The 20,364-nt window shown below is 36.5% G+C and overlaps 1 protein-coding gene across 1 annotated transcript in view; it reads left to right on the forward strand.

Annotated features, from left to right (window-relative positions):
• Nucleotides 1–6,102: 6,102 nt before the first annotated feature.
• pdgfd (platelet derived growth factor d) overlaps nt 6,103–20,364 on the forward strand; it is a 130,996-nt gene continuing 116,734 nt past the window's right edge. Inside the window, exons 1-2 of the mRNA XM_061919266.1 lie at nt 6,103–6,221; nt 6,293–6,397. Coding sequence (XP_061775250.1) covers nt 6,185–6,221; nt 6,293–6,397 — 142 coding nt within the window. The 5' untranslated portion in view covers nt 6,103–6,184. The remainder of the gene's footprint in view (nt 6,222–6,292; nt 6,398–20,364) is intronic.

Consider the following 20,364-nt stretch of genomic DNA (forward strand, 5'->3'; position numbering starts at 1 on the left):
ATGCTACAAAGACAACATATTTGATGTTCAAACTCATAAACTTTGTTGGTTTTTTTGCAATTAATAATGAACTTAGAATTTCATGGCCTGCAGCATGTGCCAAAGTAGTTGGGAAAGGGCATGTTCACCACTGTGTTATCATTTTCAACCCATATTTAGTTGAATATGCCACAAAGACAACATATTTGATGTTCAAACTCAGAAACTTTGTTGGTTTTTTTTTTTCAATTAATAATAAACTTAGAATTTCATGGCTGCAACACGTGCCAAAGTAGTTGGAAAGGGCATGTTCACCAGAATACAAATCCTTTTTCAACCCATATTCAGTTGAATATGCTTTTAAAGACAACATATTTGATGTTCAAACTCATAAACTTTGTTTTCTTTTTACAATTAATAATGAACTTAGAATTTCATGGCTGCAACATGTGCCAAAGTAGTTGGGAAAGGGCATGTTCACCACTGTGTTATCATTTTCAACCCATATTCGGTTGAATATGCTACAAAGACAACATATTTGATGTTCAAACTCATAAACTTTGTTTTCTTTTTGCATTTAATAATGAACTTAGAATTTCATGGCTGCAACATGTGCCAAAGTAGTTGGGAAAGGGCATGTTCACCAGAATACAAATCCTTTTCAACCCATATTCAGTTGAATATGCTACAAAGACAACATATTTGATGTTCAAACTCATAAACTTTGTTGGTTTTTTTGCAATTAATAATGAACTTAGAATTTCATGGCTGCAACATGTGCCAAAGTAGTTGGGAAAGGGCATGTTCACCACTGTGTTATAATTTTCAACCCATATTCAGTTGAATATGCTACAAAGACAACATATTTGATGTTCAAACTCATAAACTTTGTTGGTTTTTTTGCAATTAATAATGAACTTAGAATTTCATGGCTGCAACACGTGCCAAAGTAGTTGGGAAAGGGCATGCTCACCAGAATACAAATCCTTTTCAACCCATATTCAGTTGAGTATGCCTCAAAGACAACATATTTGATGTTTCAAACTCATAAACTTTGTTTTCTTTTTGCAATTAATAATGAACTTTGAATTTCATGACTGCAACATGTGCCAAAGTAGTTGGGAAAGGGCATGTTCACCACTGTGTTATCATTTTCAACCCATATTCAGTTGAATATGCCGCAAAGACAACATATTTGATGTTCAAACTCATAAACTTTGTTGTTTTTTTTGCAATTAATAATGAACTTAGAATTTCATGGCTGCAACATGTGCCAAAGTAGTTGGGAAAGGGCATGCTCACCAGAATACAAATCCTTTTCAACCCATATGCAGTTGAATATGCCACAAAGACAACATATTTGAGGTTCAAACTCATAAACTTTGTTGTTTTTTTTGCAATTAATAATGTACTTAGATTTTCATGGCTGCAACATGTAACAAAGTAGTTGGGAAAGGGCATGTTCACCACTGTGTTATCATTTTCAACCCATATTCAGTTGAATATGCCACAAAGACAACATATTTGATGTTCAAACTCATAAACTTTGTTTTCTTTTTGCAATTAATAATGAACTTAGAATTTCATGGCTGCAACATGTGCCAAAGTAGTTGGGAAAGGGCATGTTCACCACTGTGTTATCATTTTCAACCCATATTCAGTTGAATATGCCGCAAAGACAACATATTTGATGTTCAAACTCATAAACTTTGTTGTTTTTTTTGCAATTAATAATGTACTTAGATTTTCATGGCTGCAACATGTAACAAAGTAGTTGGGAAAGGGCATGTTCACCACTGTGTTATCATTTTCAACCCATATTCAGTTGAATATGCCACAAAGACAACATATTTGATGTTCAAACTCATAAACTTTGTTTTCTTTTTGCAATTAATAATGAACTTAGAATTTCATGGCTGCAACATGTGCCAAAGTAGTTGGGAAAGGGCATGTTCACCACTGTGTTATCATTTTCAACCCATATTCAGTTGAATATGCCGCAAAGACAACATATTTGATGTTCAAATTCATAAACTTTGTTGTTTTTTTTGCAATTAATAATGAACATAGAATTTCATGGCTGCAACACGTGCCAAAGTAGTTGGGAAAGGACATGTTCACCAGAATACAAATCCTTTTCAACCCATATTCAGTTGAATATGGTTTAAAGACAACATATTTGATGTTCAAACTCATAAACTTTGTTTTCTTTTTACAATTAATAATGAACTTAGAATTTCATGGCTGCAGCATGTGCCAAAGTAGTTGGGAAAGGGCATGTTCACCACTGTGTTATCATTTTCAACCCATATTTAGTTGAATATGCCACAAAGACAACATATTTGATGTTCAAACTCAGAAACTTTGTTGTTTTTTTTTCAATTAATAATAAACTTAGAATTTCATGGCTGCAACACGTGCCAAAGTAGTTGGGAAAGGGCATGTTCACCAGAATACAAATCCTTTTCAACCCATATTCAGTTGAATATGCTTTAAAGACAACATATTTGATGTTCAAACTCATAAACTTTGTTTTCTTTTTACAATTAATAATGAACTTAGAATTTCATGGCTGCAACATGTGCCAAAGTAGTTGGGAAAGGGCATGTTCACCACTGTGTTATCATTTTCAACCCATATTCGGTTGAATATGCTACAAAGACAACATATTTGATGTTCAAACTCATAAACTTTGTTTTCTTTTTGCATTTAATAATGAACTTAGAATTTCATGGCTGCAACATGTGCCAAAGTAGTTGGGAAAGGGCATGTTCACCAGAATACAAATCCTTTTCAACCCATATTCAGTTGAATATGCTACAAAGACAACATATTTGATGTTCAAACTCATAAACTTTGTTGGTTTTTTTGCAATTAATAATGAACTTAGAATTTCATGGCTGCAGCATGTGCCAAAGTAGTTGGGAAAGGGCATGTTCACCACTGTGTTATCATTTTCAACCCATATTTAGTTGAATATGCCACAAAGACAACATATTTGATGTTCAAACTCAGAAACTTTGTTGTTTTTTTTTCAATTAATAATAAACTTAGAATTTCATGGCTGCAACACGTGCCAAAGTAGTTGGGAAAGGGCATGTTCACCAGAATACAAATCCTTTTCAACCCATATTCAGTTGAATATGCTTTAAAGACAACATATTTGATGTTCAAACTCATAAACTTTGTTTTCTTTTTACAATTAATAATGAACTTAGAATTTCATGGCTGCAACATGTGCCAAAGTAGTTGGGAAAGGGCATGTTCACCACTGTGTTATCATTTTCAACCCATATTCGGTTGAATATGCTACAAAGACAACATATTTGATGTTCAAACTCATAAACTTTGTTTTCTTTTTGCATTTAATAATGAACTTAGAATTTCATGGCTGCAACATGTGCCAAAGTAGTTGGGAAAGGGCATGTTCACCAGAATACAAATCCTTTTCAACCCATATTCAGTTGAATATGCTACAAAGACAACATATTTGATGTTCAAACTCATAAACTTTGTTGGTTTTTTTGCAATTAATAATGAACTTAGAATTTCATGGCTGCAACATGTGCCAAAGTAGTTGGGAAAGGGCATGTTCACCACTGTGTTATAATTTTCAACCCATATTCAGTTGAATATGCTACAAAGACAACATATTTGATGTTCAAACTCATAAACTTTGTTGGTTTTTTTGCAATTAATAATGAACTTAGAATTTCATGGCTGCAACACGTGCCAAAGTAGTTGGGAAAGGGCATGCTCACCAGAATACAAATCCTTTTCAACCCATATTCAGTTGAATATGCCACAAAGACAACATATTTGATGTTCAAACTCATAAACTTTGTTTTCTTTTTTGCAATTAATAATGAACATAAAATTTCATGGCTGCAACACGTGCCAAAGTAGTTGGGAAAGGGCATGTTCACCACTGTGTTATCATTTTCAACCCATATTCAGTTGAATATGCCTCAAAGACAACATATTTGATGTTCAAACTCATAAACTTTGTTGTTTTTTTTGCAATTAATAATGAACTTAGAATTTCATGGCTGCAACATGTGCCAAAGTAGTTGGGAAAGGGCATGTTCACCACTGTGTTATCATTTTCAACCCATATTTAGTTGAATATGCTACAAAGACAACATATTTGATGTTCAAACTCATAAACTTTGTTGTTTTTTTTTGCAATTAATAATGAACTTAGAATTTTATGGCTGCAACATGTGCCAAAGTAGTTGGGAAAGGGCATGCTCACCAGAATACAAATCCTTTTCAACCCATATTCAGTTGAATATGCTACAAAGACAGCATATTTGATGTTCAAACTCATAAACTTTGTTGTTGTTTTTTGTAATTAATAATGAACATAAAATTTCATGGCTGCAACACATGCCAAAGTAGTTGGGAAAGGGCATGTTCACCACTGTGTTATCATTTTCAACCCATATTCAGTTGAATATGCCACAAAGACAACATATTTGATGTTCAAACTCATAAACTTTGTTTTCTTTTTGCAAATAATAATTAACTTAGAATTTCATGGCTGCAACACGTGCCAAAGTAGTTGGGAAAGGGCATGCTCACCAGAATACAAATCCTTTTCAACCCATATTCAGTTGAATATGCCACAAAGACAACATATTTGATGTTCAAACTCATAAACTTTGTTTTCTTTTTGCAAATAATAATTAACTTAGAATTTCATGGCTGCAACATGTGCCAAAGTAGTTGGGAAAGGGCATGTTCACCACTGTGTTACATCACCTTTTCTTTTAACAACACTCAATAAACGTTTGGGAACTGAGGAAACTCATTGATGAAGCTTTGAAAGTGGAATTCTTTCCCATTCTTGTTTTATGTAGAGCTTCAGTCCTTCAACAGTCCGGGGTCTCCGCTGTCCTATTTTACGCTTCATAATGCGCCACACATTTTCCATGGGAGACAGGTCTGGACTGCAGGCGGGCCAGGAAAGTACACGCACTCTTTTTCTACGAAACCACGCTGTTGTAACACATGGCTTGGCTGAAATAAGCAGGGGCGTCCATGATACCGTTGCTTGGATGACAACATATGTTGTTCCAAAACCTGTATGTACCTTTCAGCATTAATGGTGCTTTCACAGATGTGTAAGTTACCCATGCCTTGGGCACTAATACACCCCCATACCATCACACATGCTGGCTTTTCAACTTTGCGCCTATAACAATCCGGATGGTTATTTTCCTCTCTGTTCCGGAGAGTTTCCAAATATAATTTGAAATGTGGACTCGTCAGACCACAGAACACTTTTCCACTTTGCATCAGTCCATCTTAGATGAGGTCTGGCCCAGCAAAGCTGGCGGCGTTTCTGGGTGTTGTTGATAAATGGGCTTTGCTTTGCATAGTAGAGTTTTAACTTGCACTTACAGATGTAGCGACCAACTGTTGTTGCTGACAGTGGTTTTATGAAGTGTTCCTGAGCCCGTGTGGTGATATCCTTTACACACTGATGTCGGTCGGCCTGAGGGATCAAAGGTCCGTAATATCATCGCTTACGTGCAGTGATTTCTCCAGATTTTTTTTAACTTTTTGATGATTTTACGGACCGTAGATGGTAAAATCCCTAATTTCCTTGCAATAGCTCGTTGAGAAATGTTGTTCTAAAACTGTTGGACAATTTGCTTACAAATTAGTGACCTTCGCCCCATTCTTGTTTGTGAGTTACTTAGCATTTCATGGAAGCTGCTTTTATACCCAATCATCACCTGTTCCCAATTAGCCTGCACACCTGTGGGATGTTCCAAATAAGTGTTTGATGAGCATTCCTCAACTTTGTCAGTATTTATTGCCACCTTTCCCAACTTCTTTGTCTCATGTTGCTGGCATAAAATGCTAAAGTTAATGATTATTTGCACACAAAATATTATTTTATGGGTTTGAACATCAAATATGTTGTCTTTGTAGCATATTCAACTGAATATGGCTTGAAAATTATTTACAAATCATTTTATTCTGTTTATATTTACATCGAACACAATTTCCCAACTCATATGGAAACGGGGTTTGTATTTTTTAGAAAGGGTGGTCCCAAAGAGGGAGGCATTTTTCTCAGGTCCCCAGAAGGTCGGAAATACAAGCGTGTGTGTGTGTGTGTGTGTGTGTGTGTGTGTGTGTGTGTGCGTGTGTGTGTGTGTGTGTGTGTGTGTGTGTGTGCGTCTACAAGTGGATGCAAAGTTTGCTGTTCTCATCGAATGCTTCTCAAGGTCCGCAAAGTCTGCTTAATTGTTTGTTGTTTTTTTTTAATTGTCTTTCTTTTCTTTTTTTTTAAATCCAGTTGTTGTCATGCGTGGATCACTACTTTTCCATCTGTGCGTGTTTTTACTCTCGCTGGAAACGCTGACATGTCAAGTCTTCCTGCGAGGCAACGTCAGGAGAGACGGTAGGTGGGAGTTTTTTTCTTCCAAACTAACTCTTTCTCCTGCTTTCGATCTTGTAATATCACGGCAATAGTTTGTTTACTGACATTTATATCCCAGGCGTGGGTTGTTTAGTATGTTTATTGGATGTGTTTATGGCCAATTGGGACCATACCATCACAATATAGTAGGGGGCATATGTATGGTTTCTCTTGACAACATCACAGCATGAAGAAGGGGAGCTCATTTCATCCTAAACACTAATAAATCAATAAATAATCAGTAAAGTTCTCATTAATTAACACACTGGTGTCTAAATCAAGGCCTGGGGGCCACATCTGGTCCGCCACATCAATTTTTTGTGGCCCCCAAAACCGTGGAAATATGTGTAAATAAAGTACCTTATCTTCTCTTAACAAATGTATTAGAAAAATAAATGTACAATTACATGCATTACATGCATCTCTAATAATGAAACAAAATAATACATGTGAAGTGTATTTATATAGGGCTTTTTCTCTAGTGACTCAAAGCGCTTTACGTAGTGAAACCCAATATCTAAGTTACATCATCATACATTTTAAAACAATGTTATTGTTCAAATAAAGATAAAATTTCTTAAATATGTGCTGGATTTATAATTCCAAAGCAAGTAATCCAACAAACTGTTCATGTCAAAATTTGACGGTAAACTATTTTTTACAGTAAAATCCACTTTCAACATAAATTTAAAAAATAATACATTATAAAAACACAACATCCGTAGATTTTACAGTATAAAAAACATGCATGAATTATTACGTAAAAAAAAAACGTAAAAAAAACAGTAGTACCGTTTTTTTCATTCCATTTAATTTAATTCCATGTATTTGTTTTTATTTTATATGCTGTAAAAATAAAAAAAAAATGCAAATATTGTGGTAAAATTGTGGCGACTGAGCTGGCAGTTTTATACTGTACAATCTAAAGCAGGGGTCACCAAGCTTTTTGAAAAAAAGAGCTACATCTTGGGTGCTGATTAATGTGAAGGGCTACCAGTTTGATACACACTTAAATAAATTGCCAGAATTATAATATATATATATATATATATATATATATATATATATATATATATATATATATATATATATATATACATATATATATATATATATATATATATATACATATATATATATATATATATATATATATATATATATATATATATATATATATATATATATATATATATATATATATATATATAAATGGGTATTTCTGTCTGTTATTCCGTTTTACATTTGTTTTCCTTTTACGGAAGGTTTTTTGTAGAGAATAGATGATGAAAAAAACATTTAATTGAACGGTTTAAAAGAGGAGAAAACATTAAAAAAAAATGAAACTTACATTTTGAAACATAGTTTATTTTCAATTTTGACTCTTTAAAATTCGAAATTCAACCAAAAAAAAAAAAGAGAAAAACTAGATAATTCGAATATTTTTGAAAAATGTTTAAAAACAATTTATGGAACATCATTAGTCATTTTTCCTGATTAAGATTACTTTTAGAATTTTAATGACATGTTTTGAATAGGTTAAAATCCAATCTGCACTTTGTTAGAATTTTTGACAAATTGGACCAAGCTATATTTCTAACAAAGACAAATCATTATTTCTTCTAGATTTTCCAGAACAAAAATTTTAAAAGAAATTCAAAAGAATTTGAAATAAGATTTAAATTAGATTCTACAGATTTTCTAGATTTGCCAGAATATTTTTTTGAATTTTAATCATGATAAGTTTGAAGAAATGTTTCACAAATATTCTTCGTCAAAAAAAAAACAAAGCTAAAACAAAGAATTAAATTAAATGTATTTATTATTCTTTACAATAAAAAAATAAATTTACTTGAACATTGATTTAAATTGTCAGGAAAGAAGAGGAAGGAATTTAAAAGGTAAAAAGATATATGTGTTTAAAAATCCTAAAATCATTTTAAACGTTGTATTTTTTCTCTAAAATTGTCTTTCTGAAAGTTACAAGAATCAAAGTAAAGAAAATAAATGAATTTATTCAAACAAGTGAAGATCAAGTTTTTCAAATATTTTCTTGGATTTTCAAATTCTATTTGAGTTTTGTCTCTCTTAGAATTAAAAATGTGGAGCAAAGCGAGACCAGCTTGCTAGTAAATAAATACAATTTAAAAAATAGAGGCAGCTCACTGGTAAGTGCTGCTATTTGAGCTATTTTTAGAACAGGCCAGCGGCCACTCATCTGGTCCTTACGGGCACCGCCTTGGTGACCCCTGACCTAAAGACTGGCTTTTTTACAAGGTGAAGACAATTATGCACATGTTTTATATGTACCCATGTACATTCCTACTGTATATTATCATAACTGCGATGTGGCCCTCAATGAAAAGCAGTTTGACCCCTGTGACCTTTGTCATTGTGTCAATCACAATTTCCTTCACAATTCATTCGGAGATGTTTTCATTGAGGGCCACATCGCAGTCATGATGCCACTTTTAACAGAGAATAATGTAAATGTGTATATATATAAAACATGTGTATAATTAAGTATTTTTTTATGTACACTGTACAAAACCCAATATTTAGATTTTACTATATAAAACTGTCAGCTCACAATTTTACTGTAATATTTAGAGGTTTTTTAAAAAATACATTTTTTACAGTATATAAAATAAAACAAAACATAGAATTAAATTAAATGGAATGGAAAAACGGTACCGCTGTTTTTTTTTAAGGTAGAAATAAATGCAAGTTTTTTATACTGTAAAATCTGTTATTTATAGTATATTATTACTCTATATAGAAAGAGGATATTACTGTAAAAAAAAATGTTTACTGTCAAATTTTGACATAAACAGTGTGTTGGATTACTTGCTTTGATATCATAAGTCAAGCTGATATTCAAAGGAGTAATTATTCAGCCTAAGCCTGGTTTCAGCCACACTAAACCCTGGTTTAACATCCCTTGGATCATTTTTTACACAATTGAGTGAGTCGTTTTTTTCTTGAATCTCCGGCTCTTAGCTTTGTATGAACTCATTGATCTTTTACAAACTGAGTTTAGAGAAGAAGTGACGCCAGAAAGACTACAGAACTGTTTCATGAGGGGTTCCCTCAATCATCAGGATATTTTCATATAGGGCCCAGAGTGGGTGGGTACAGGCAGGCGTAGGGTGTGGTGATTGGCTCATGTGTTACCTAGGAGGTGTTTCCGGCTGTGGCGGCATGCTGATATAATTTCACTGCGCTTGTTGAGGGATGACAGGTCTGGGTGATATATAAAAAAACAGTTTCTCTTTTAAGCATAGGTTGCATCTTTTATTACCACTGCTGTAAGGTGTGCTGGATGCAACCTATGCTTGAAAGAGAAACTGTTTTTTTATATATCATCCAGATCTATCATCCCTCAACAAGCTCAGTGAAATCATTTCAACATGCCACCACAGACGGAAACAGTAGAGATGAACTGGTCTTGTGATTTTTCTCACACCTATATATATATATATATATATATATGTATATATATATATATATATATATATATATAATGTCTTGATTGGATTATCCAGAGAATAGTGCTCGATACCATGGTAGAGCGCAATATGTAGGTGTGGGAAAAATCACAAGACTACTTCATCTCTACAGAACTGTTTCATGAGGGGTTACCTCAATCATCAGATATATATATATATATATATATATATATATATATATATATATATATATATATATATATATATATATATATATATATATATATATATATATATATATATATTAATGTATGTATGTATTAATGTATGTATGTATGTGTGTGTGTATATATATGTATGTGTGTATATATATATATATACATATATATATATATATATATATATATATATATATATATATATATATATATATATATATATATATATATAAATGTGCGTGTGTGTGTGCGTGCGTGTGTGTGCGCGTGTGTGTGTGTGTGTGTGTGTGTGTGTATATATATGTATGTGTGTATATATATATATATATATATATACATATATATATATATATATATATATATAAATGTGCGTGTGTGTGTGCGTGCGTGTGTGTGCGTGTGTGTGTGTGTGTGTGTGTGTGTGTGTGTGTGTGTATATATATGTATGTGTGTATATATATATATATATATATATATATATACATATATATATATATATATATATAAATGTGCGTGTGCGTGCGTGCGTGTGTGTGTGTGTGTGTGTGTGTGTGTGTGTGTGTGTGTGTGTGCAGTACAGGCCAAAAAATTGGACACACCTTCTCATTTTTTAATGTGTTTTCTTTATTTCCATGACTATTTACATTGTAGATAGTCACATTAAAACTATGAGTAGTTATGTACTTCACACAAAAAGGTGAAATGAATGAAAAAATGTTTTATATTCTTCGTTTTTCAAACTAGCCACCCTTTGCTCTGATTACTGCTTTGCACACTCTTGGCATTCTCTCCATGAGCTTCAAGACGTACTTTTCAATGCTGTTTATGACGCCTTTAAAAAAAAAAAAAAAAAAGTGAGACAAGAGAAGAATTGCCAGCGTGCAAATTCCATTGTTGGGTCCAGGAGTGGCGTTCAAAGACACGCTCGCCACCTTACATGAGCTCAGAGAGATGACGGGCCCGAGGCTGCAAGACAGATGGAAGGCGATGGGAAGATAAAGAGAGAGAAATGAGAAGAGGGAAGATTGAAGGAGGAGATGTGGCGATACGGAGCGAGGCTCAGACTGATAAGCCGTCTCTGAGAGAAGAAAAAGGACCGATAAGCGAGACGACAGAATGGGACGGAGCAGAAATATAGCAGAGCCCTTTATGAAACATATAGTGGAGAAAGTGTCTAATTTGCCAAACAGTTTTTGGTGAGGATGGCAATCAAACATCAGGGTGGGCAAACGCTTTGGTTCCACTCAACTGGTCTTCCACGCATGAAGGAAATTCACTTTTCTACAAGACCCAGTCAGCCACCTGGGAATCATTTCAAACCAAACACAGCTAGAGCAAAGGTGTGGATGAACTTGACTGGCCTGCACAGAGTCCTGACCTGAACCTGATAGAGCTTATTTGGGATGAGGCTTTCTCTGTCGCATGTTGTTGTTGACGAACCCCAAGATGCAGAGAAGGCGGCAGGCATCGTGCAGGTAAACATGATTTAATTGAACACTAAAACAAGAACAAACAAGAGGGTACAAACAAAGGGCGCGCACAAGGTGGAGAACAAACTGGGCTATGAACAGAAACTAGCTGTGGACTAGGGACAAAAACACTTACTGTGACATGAAGGAACCAAACACAGCTAGAGCAAAGGTGTCAAACTCCAGATCTGGCCCGCAAACACTTAGAAAGCACACACTATGTTGCCAAAAGTATTTGCCCACCCATTGAAGTGATCAGAATCAAGTGTCCTAATCACTTGGCCTGGCCACATGCATGACAGAGTCTGGTGTGGATGAACTTGACTGGCCTGCACAGAGTCCTGACCTGAACCTGATAGAGCTCCTTTTAGGATGAGTTAGAACCGGGACTGAGAGCCAGGCTTTCTCTGTCACATGTTGTTGTCGACAAACCCCAAGATGCAGAGAAGGCGGCAGGCATTGTGCAGGTAAAAATGATTTAATTTAACACTAAAACAAAAACAAACAAGAGGGTACAAACAAAGGGCGCGCACAAGGTGGAGAACACATTTGGCTATGAACAAAAACTAGCACAAAGGCTAACTGTGGACTAGGGACAAAAACACTTACTGTGACATGAAGGAACCAATCACAGCTAGAGCACAGGTGTCAAACTCCAGATCTGGCCCGCAAACACCTAGAAAGTACACACTATGTTGCCAAAAGTATTTGCCCACCCATCCAAGTGATCAGAATCAAGTGTCCTAATCACTTGGCCTGGCCACATGCATGACAGAGTCTGCTGTGGATGAACTTGACTGGCCTGCACAGAGTCCTGACCTGAACCTGATAGAGCTTATTTGGGATGAGGCTTTCTCTCTCACATGTTGTTGTTGACAAACCCCAAGATGCAGAGAAGGCGGCAGGCATTGTGCAGGTAAACATGATTTAATTGAACACTAAAACAAGAACAAACAAGAGGGTACAAACAAAGGGCGCGCACAAGGTGGAGAACAAACTTGGCTATGAACAAAAACTAGCACAAAGGCTAACTGTGGACTAGAAACAAAAACACTTACTGTGACATGAACGAACCAAACATAGCTAGAGCAAAGGTGTCAAACTCCAGATCTGGCCCGCAAACACCTAGAAAGTACGCACTATATTGCCAAAAGTATTTGCCCACCCATCCAAGTGATCAGAATCAAGTGTCCTAATCACTTAGCCTGGCCACATGCATGACAGAGTCTGCTGTGGATGAACTTGACTGGCCTGCACAGAGTCCTGACCTGAACCTGATAAAGCTCCTTTTGGATGAGGCTTTCTCTCTCACATGTTGTTGTTGACGAACCCGAAGATGCAGAGAAGGCGGCAGGCATTGTGCAGGTAAACATGATTTAATTTAACACAAAAACAAGAACAAACAAGAGGGTACAAACAAAGGGCGCGCACAAGGTGGAGAACAAACTGGGCTATGAACAGAAACTAGCTGTGGACTAGGGACAAAAACACTTACTGTGACATGAAGGAACCAAACACAGCTAGAGCAAAGGTGTCAAACTCCAGATCTGGCCCGCAAACACCTAGAAAGTACGCACTATGTTGCCAAAAGTATTTGCCCACCCATCCAAGTGATCAGAATCAGATGTTCTAATCACTTGGCCTGGCCACATGCATGACAGAGTCTGCTGTGGATGAACTTGACTGGCCTGCACAGAGTCCTGACCTGAACCTGATAGAGCTCCTTTTGGGATGAGTTAGAACCGGGACTGAGAGCCAGGCTTTCTCTGTCACATGTTGTTGTTGACGAACCCCAAGATGCAGAAAAGGCGGCAGGCATCGTGCGGGTAAACATGATTTAATTTTACACTAAAACAAGAACAAACAAGAGGGTACAAACAAAGGGCGCGCACAAGGTGGAGAACAAACTTGGCTATGAACAAAAACTAGCACAAAGGCTAACTGTTGACTAGGGACAAAAACACTTACTGTGACATGAAGGAACCAAACACAGCTAGAGCAAAGGTGTCAAACTCCAGATCTGGCCCGCAAACACCTAGAAAGTATGCACTATATTCCCAAAAGTATTTGCCCACCCATCTAAGTGATCAGAATCAAGTGTCCTAAACATTTGTCCTGGCCACATGCATGACAGAGTCTGGTGTGGATGAACTTGACTGGCCTGCACAGAGTCCTGACCTGAACCTGATAGAGCTTATTTGGGATGAGGCTTTCTCTGTCGCATGTTGTTGTTGACGAACCCGAAGATGCAGAGAAGGCGGCAGGCATTGTGCAGGTAAACATGATTTAATTGAACACTAAAACAAGAACAAACAAGAGGGTACGAACAAAGGGCGCGCACAAGGTGGAGAACAAATTTGGCTATGAACAAAAACTAGCACAAAGGCTAACTGTGGACTAGGGACAAAAACACTTACTGTGACATGAAGGAACGATGACATGAACAGAGTGAACAGAAGTAGCTACAACGATAAATATTATTGACTTTGACAGGTAGTGGTGACAATAATTCAGCACTGACTGGAGGGAAAGGCAGCTTTAAATAGTACCTGGCTGATTGACACCAGGTGTGGCCAGGTGCCAATCAGCCACAGCTGGGGAGACACAGCACTCAGGGAGACAAACAGGAAACGGACAAAATAAGAGCGCTGACAGGAAACAAAGACAAACGCAGAGGAAAAACTAAAACATGGCCAAGCCTGACATTCTCACCAATGCACTTTTGGAAGAATGGCAATATAGTGTACTTCGTATTTTCACACTAAATGTAATTGATTTTTTTTTTTCATTTTGTCAGAAAAATATATGTATTGCTTGAAATAGCAGACCTTTTAAACTTTAATAGTATCCAATACTGCAGCAAATATTAAAGTATATTGCATCAATTTTTTTTTTGCACCATGACTAGGGAAGGTTGTTTGCATTGGGTCATATGAATAGATGCTACACTCCACATCGATCGAACTGATATTAAAGGGGATTTGTCTGAAAGTTCTACAATGGAGAGTATTTTGCATTTTTCCCATCGTGCTTTGTAATGCAATTAAGCGGGTGTAATTATTACATTATTTATAGTGTGTGGACATTTCTACAATATCCACAAAATTCAGTGAACAGGTTGTGCTATGAGTGATCGTGTTTGTGGACTTTTTGTGTTTGTTGCATTTTTATTTTCACCATGATTAGGGGAGGTTGTTTGCACTGGGTCATATAAATAAATACTGCATTTGATTTCGGTCAAAGTCACATTAAAAGTAATTTATCTGTAATTCCTACATTTTTGAATGTTTTGACAAAGTAGCGACACAAAATGAATCCATTCTTTTTTTTTTTTATTTAATGATGTATCTATTTATTCATTTTTCTATGCTAATATTTATTATCCATCCCATCCATCCATCCATTTTCTACCGCTTATTCCCTTTCGGGGTCGCGGGGGGCGCTGGCGCCTATGTCAGCTACAACAAAACACCATTTTTTTTTAAATTAACCAAGCATTTTTTGAATACCAAGTACATTAGAATAACAACTGATATGTATATTTTACTCACTCTATGTTCAATCAGTTTAGTGGAGTTTTCATTTGTTGTCAATAAATCATTCATAACATAAACAATAAATCATACATAATATGAACAATAACTCTTACATAATATGAACAATAACTCTTACATAATATGAACAATAAACATACATAATATGAACAATAAATCATACATTATATGAACAATACATCTTACATAATATAACAATAAATAATACATAGTGTAACCAATAAATAATACATAATATGAACAATAAATCTTACATAATATGAACAATAAATCAAACATAATATGAACAATAAATCTTAAATAATTTGAACAATAAATCATACATAATATGAACAATAAATCTTACATAATATGAACAGTAAATAATACATAATATGAACATATATCATACAGAATATGAACAATAAATCTTACATAATATTAACAATAAATCATACATGATATGAACAATAAATCATACAAAATATAAACAATAAACCATACATGATATGAACAATAAATCATACAAAATATAAACAATAAATCATACAAAATATGAACAATAAATCTTACATAATATTAACAATAAATCATACATGATATGGACAATAAATCATACAAAATATAAACAATAAATCATACAGAATACGAACAATAAATCTTACATAATATTAACAATAAATCATGCATGATATGGACAATAAATCATACAAAATATAAACAAATCATACAGAATATGAACAATACATCTTACATAATATGAACAATAAACCATACATGATATGGACAATAAATCATACAAAATATTAACAATAAATCATACATAATGTGAACAATAAATCATATGTAATACAAACAATAAATCATACATAATATAAACAATAAATTATACATAATATGAACAATAAATCATACAAAATATGAACAATAAATCATACATAATATGAACAATAAATCATACAGAATATGAACAATAAATCTTACATAATATTAACAATAAATCATACATAATACAAACAATAAATCATACATAATATGAACTATAAATCATACATAATATGAACAATAAATCATACATAATATAAACACTAAATCATACATAATATGAACAATAAATCATAATTAAGATGACTTATTGTTGTGATTGCATGATACAGCAATGATGTGGGCTCTGAATCGAGGATGTGGTCGTGTCTTGTGCAGCCCTTTGAGACACTGGTGATTTCGGGCTATATAAGTAAACACTGGTTGATAATATTGTGGCTGGTGTCCCTGCCAGCACTTGCAGCACACGGCACATTGTTGACATTTTTAGAGAGCATTAGTCTCCGGGCGGTGGTCCCCCCCCCCCCCCCCCCCCCAACCCCCCCACACCCACTCATTAGAAATGTCATGATGTGCAAAAAGGCGGGAGAGGATGTGAAAGTCCACACCCTGTGGGCAGAACTTCAGACATGACTAAGCAGGGAGCGGAGGTGAAGATGACAAGAGGGTGAGGTGGAGCAGGCCGGGGGCTGATATCTCCAGGCTCCACTGGAACCAGAAGAATCTTCATGTATCGCTGCCAGTGCAGACACGTGAGCTGCAGCCTCGGGCTGATATCAGAAGTAGACATGCAGGGGGAGCAGCTTTATGTGCTGAGTGAGTGACAGGTGGCACTGAGCCCATATCCAGGTCTGATATCAAATGTATCGGATATGATCATCTTGCATCTAAATTGTGTGATATCATGTGCGATACAAGCAGTCCTGCAGCGTGTTTACTTGTGTGTGATATCATGTGTGATACAAGCAGTCCTGCAGCGTGTTTACTTGTGTGCGATATCATGTGTGATACCAGCAGTCCTGCAGCGTGTTTACTTGTGTGTGATATCATGTGCAATACAAGCAGTCCTGTAGTGTGTTTACTTGTGTGTGATATCATGTGTGATACAAGCAGTCCTGCAGCGTGTTTACTTGTGTGTGATATCATGTGCAATACAAGCAGTCCTGCAGTGTGTTTACTTGTGTGTGATATCATGTGTGATACAAGCAGTCCTGCAGCGTGTTTACTTGTGTGTGATATCATGTGCGATACAAACAATCCTGCCGCGGGTTTACTTGTGTGCGATATCATGTGCAATACAAGCAGTCCTGCAGCGTGTTTACTTGTGTGTGATATAATGTGCGATACAAGCCATCCTGCAGCATGTTTACTTGAGTACGATATCATGTGTGATACAGGCAGTCCTGCAGCGTGTTGACTTGTGTGTGATATAATGTGCGATACAAGCAGTCCTGCAGCATGTTTACTTGTGTGTGATATCATGTGCGATACAAGCAGTCCTGCAGCATGTTTACTTGAGTGCGATGTCATGTGCGATACAAGCAGTCCTGCAGCGTGTTTACTTGTGTGCGATACAAGCCGTCCTGCAGCGTGTTTACTCGTGTGTGATATCATGTGTGATACAAGCAGGCCTGCAGCGTGTTTATTTGTGTGTGATATCATGTGTGATACAAGCAGGCCTGCAGCGTGTTTACTTGTGTGTGATATCATGTGCGATACAAGCAGTCCTGCAGCGTGTTTGCATGTGTGTGACGTCATGTGCGATACACGCAGTCCTACAGCGTGTTGACTTGTGTGCGATATCATGTGCGATACAGGCAGCTCTTCCGCGTATTTACTCGTGTGCGACACTATGTTCGATACAAGCAGTCCTGCAGCGTGTTTACTCGTGTGCGACACTATGTTCGATACAAGCAGGCCTGCAGCGTGTTGACTTGTGCGCGATATCATGTGCGAGTTGTTGCCTGAAAAGAGCCAAAGAGAAGTGATCCCACGTGTGTTGCTGTTGTTTGGTGGAAGTCAAGGACGGCTGCAAGGAGGAGACTCATTGTTGGAATTAGTGAGTCAGACATTGAACTACTTCCACACTCTCCCACCCCAGCAGGGACACACAAACACACAATTACAGGATCTCCCTTTCTGAGGAATCCCCTGAAAAACACATTTCAGATGCACAAACAGCAGCAGCCAGACCTGTCACGCCTCAACATGTTTGGCACACCATCTTTTCCTTCCCCGCTCAAAGGAAATAGGACGTAACCTTTTGGACCGCCAGACCGCAGGGTGTGTGTGTGTTCTTGTAGTTCTACCCTTCTTGAGACATCAACAAGGAAAAGTACCTTCCATATGAGGAGGTGTGAACAAGTTAGGACATAAACCATGGTCCCAAGACGGAAAACCATTGCATCTAACAGAGAGCCAAATACTAGAGTCTGCGAACATTGCTCCAAAGTCAGGATTTTTGTGTGTGTTCTTGTACTTCTACCCTTCTTGAGGTATCAACAAGGAAAAGTACCTTCCATATGAGGAGGTGTGAACAAGTTAGAACATAAACCATGGTCCCAAGACGGAAAACCATTGCATCTAACAGACAGCAAAATACTAGAGTCTGCGAACATTGCCCAAAGCCAGGGTTTTTGGTGTGTTCTTGTATTTCTATCCTTCTTGAGACATCAACAATGAAATGTAGCGTCCATATGAGGATGTTTGAACAAGTTAGGACATAAACCATGGTCCCAAGACGGAAAAACATTGCATCTAATAGAGAGCCAAATACTAGAGTCTGCGAACATTGCTCCAAAGTCAGGGTTTTTGTGTGTGTTCTTGTATTTCTACCCTTCTTGGGACATCAACAATGAAAAGTACCTTCCATATGAGGAGGTGTGAACAAGTTAGGACATAAACCATGGTCCCAAGACGGAAAACCGTTGCATCTAACAGAGAGCCAAATACTAGAGTCTGCGAACATTGCTCCAAAGTCAGGATTTTTGTGTGTGTTCTTGTATTTCTATCTTTCTTGAGACATCAACAATGAAGTGTAGCGTCCATATGAGGATGTTTGAACAAGTTAGGACATAAACCATGGTCCCAAGACAGAAAACCATTGCATCTAACAGAGAGCCAAATACTAGAGTCTGCGAACATTGCTCCAAAGTCAGGATTTTTGTGTGTGTTCTTGTATTTCTACCCTTCTTGAGACATCAACAATGAAATGTAGCTTCCATATGAGGATGTTTGAACAAGTTGGGACATAAACCACGGTCCCAAGACAGAAAACCATTGCATCTAATAGAGAGCCAAATACTAGAGTCTGCGAACATTGCTCCAAAGTCAGGGTTTTTGTGTGTGTTCTTGTATTTCTACCCTTCTTGAGACATCAACAAGGAAAAGTACCTTCCATATGAGGAGGTGTGAACAAGTTAGGACATAAACCACGGTCCCAAGACAGAAAACTATTGCATCCAATAGAGAGCCAAATACTAGAGTCTGTGAACATTGCTCCAAAGTCAGGATTTTTGTGTGTGTTCTTGTATTTCTACCCTTCTTGAGACATCAACAATGAAATGTAGCTTCCATATGAGGATGTTTGAACAAGTTGGGACATAAACCACGGTCCCAAGACAGAAAACCATTGCATCTAATAGAGAGCCAAATACTAGAGTCTGCGAACATTGCTCCAAAGTCAGGGTTTTTGTGTGTGTTCTTGTATTTCTACCCTTCTTGAGACATCAACAAGGAAAAGTACCTTCCATATGAGGAGGTGTGAACAAGTTAGGACATAAACCACGGTCCCAAGACAGAAAACTATTGCATCCAATAGAGAGCCAAATACTAGAGTCTGTGAACATTGCTCCAAAGTCAGGATTTTTGTGTGTGTTCTTGTATTTCTACCCTTCTTGAGACATCAACAATGAAATGTAGCTTCCATATGAGGAGGTGTGAACAAGTTAGGACATAAACCACGGTCCCAAGACGGAAAACCATTGCATCTAACAGAGAGCCAAATACTAGAGTCTGCGAACATTGCTCCAAAGTCAGGATTTTTGTGTGTGTTCTTTTATTTCTACCCTTCTTGAGACATCAACAAGGAAAAGTACCTTTTCAACCCATATTCAGTTGAAAATGCTACAAAGACAACATATTTGATGTTCAAACTCATAAACATTTTTTTTTGCAACATGTGACAAAGAAGTTGGGAAAGGTGGCAATAAATACTGATAAAGTTGAGGAATGCTCATCAAACACTTATGTGGAACATCCCACAGGTGTGCAGGCTAATTGGGAACAGGTGGGTGCCATGATAGGGTATAAAAAGTAGCTTCCATGAAATGCTAAGTAATTCACAAACAAGGATGGGGTGAGGGTCACCAATTTGTAAGCAAATAGTCAAACAGTTTTAGAACAACATTTCTCAACGGGCTATTGCAAGGAATTTAGGGATTTTACCATCTACGG

This window comes from Nerophis ophidion, linkage group LG13 (assembly GCF_033978795.1).
Source record: "Nerophis ophidion isolate RoL-2023_Sa linkage group LG13, RoL_Noph_v1.0, whole genome shotgun sequence".
Taxonomy (NCBI): Eukaryota; Metazoa; Chordata; class Actinopteri; order Syngnathiformes; family Syngnathidae; genus Nerophis; species Nerophis ophidion.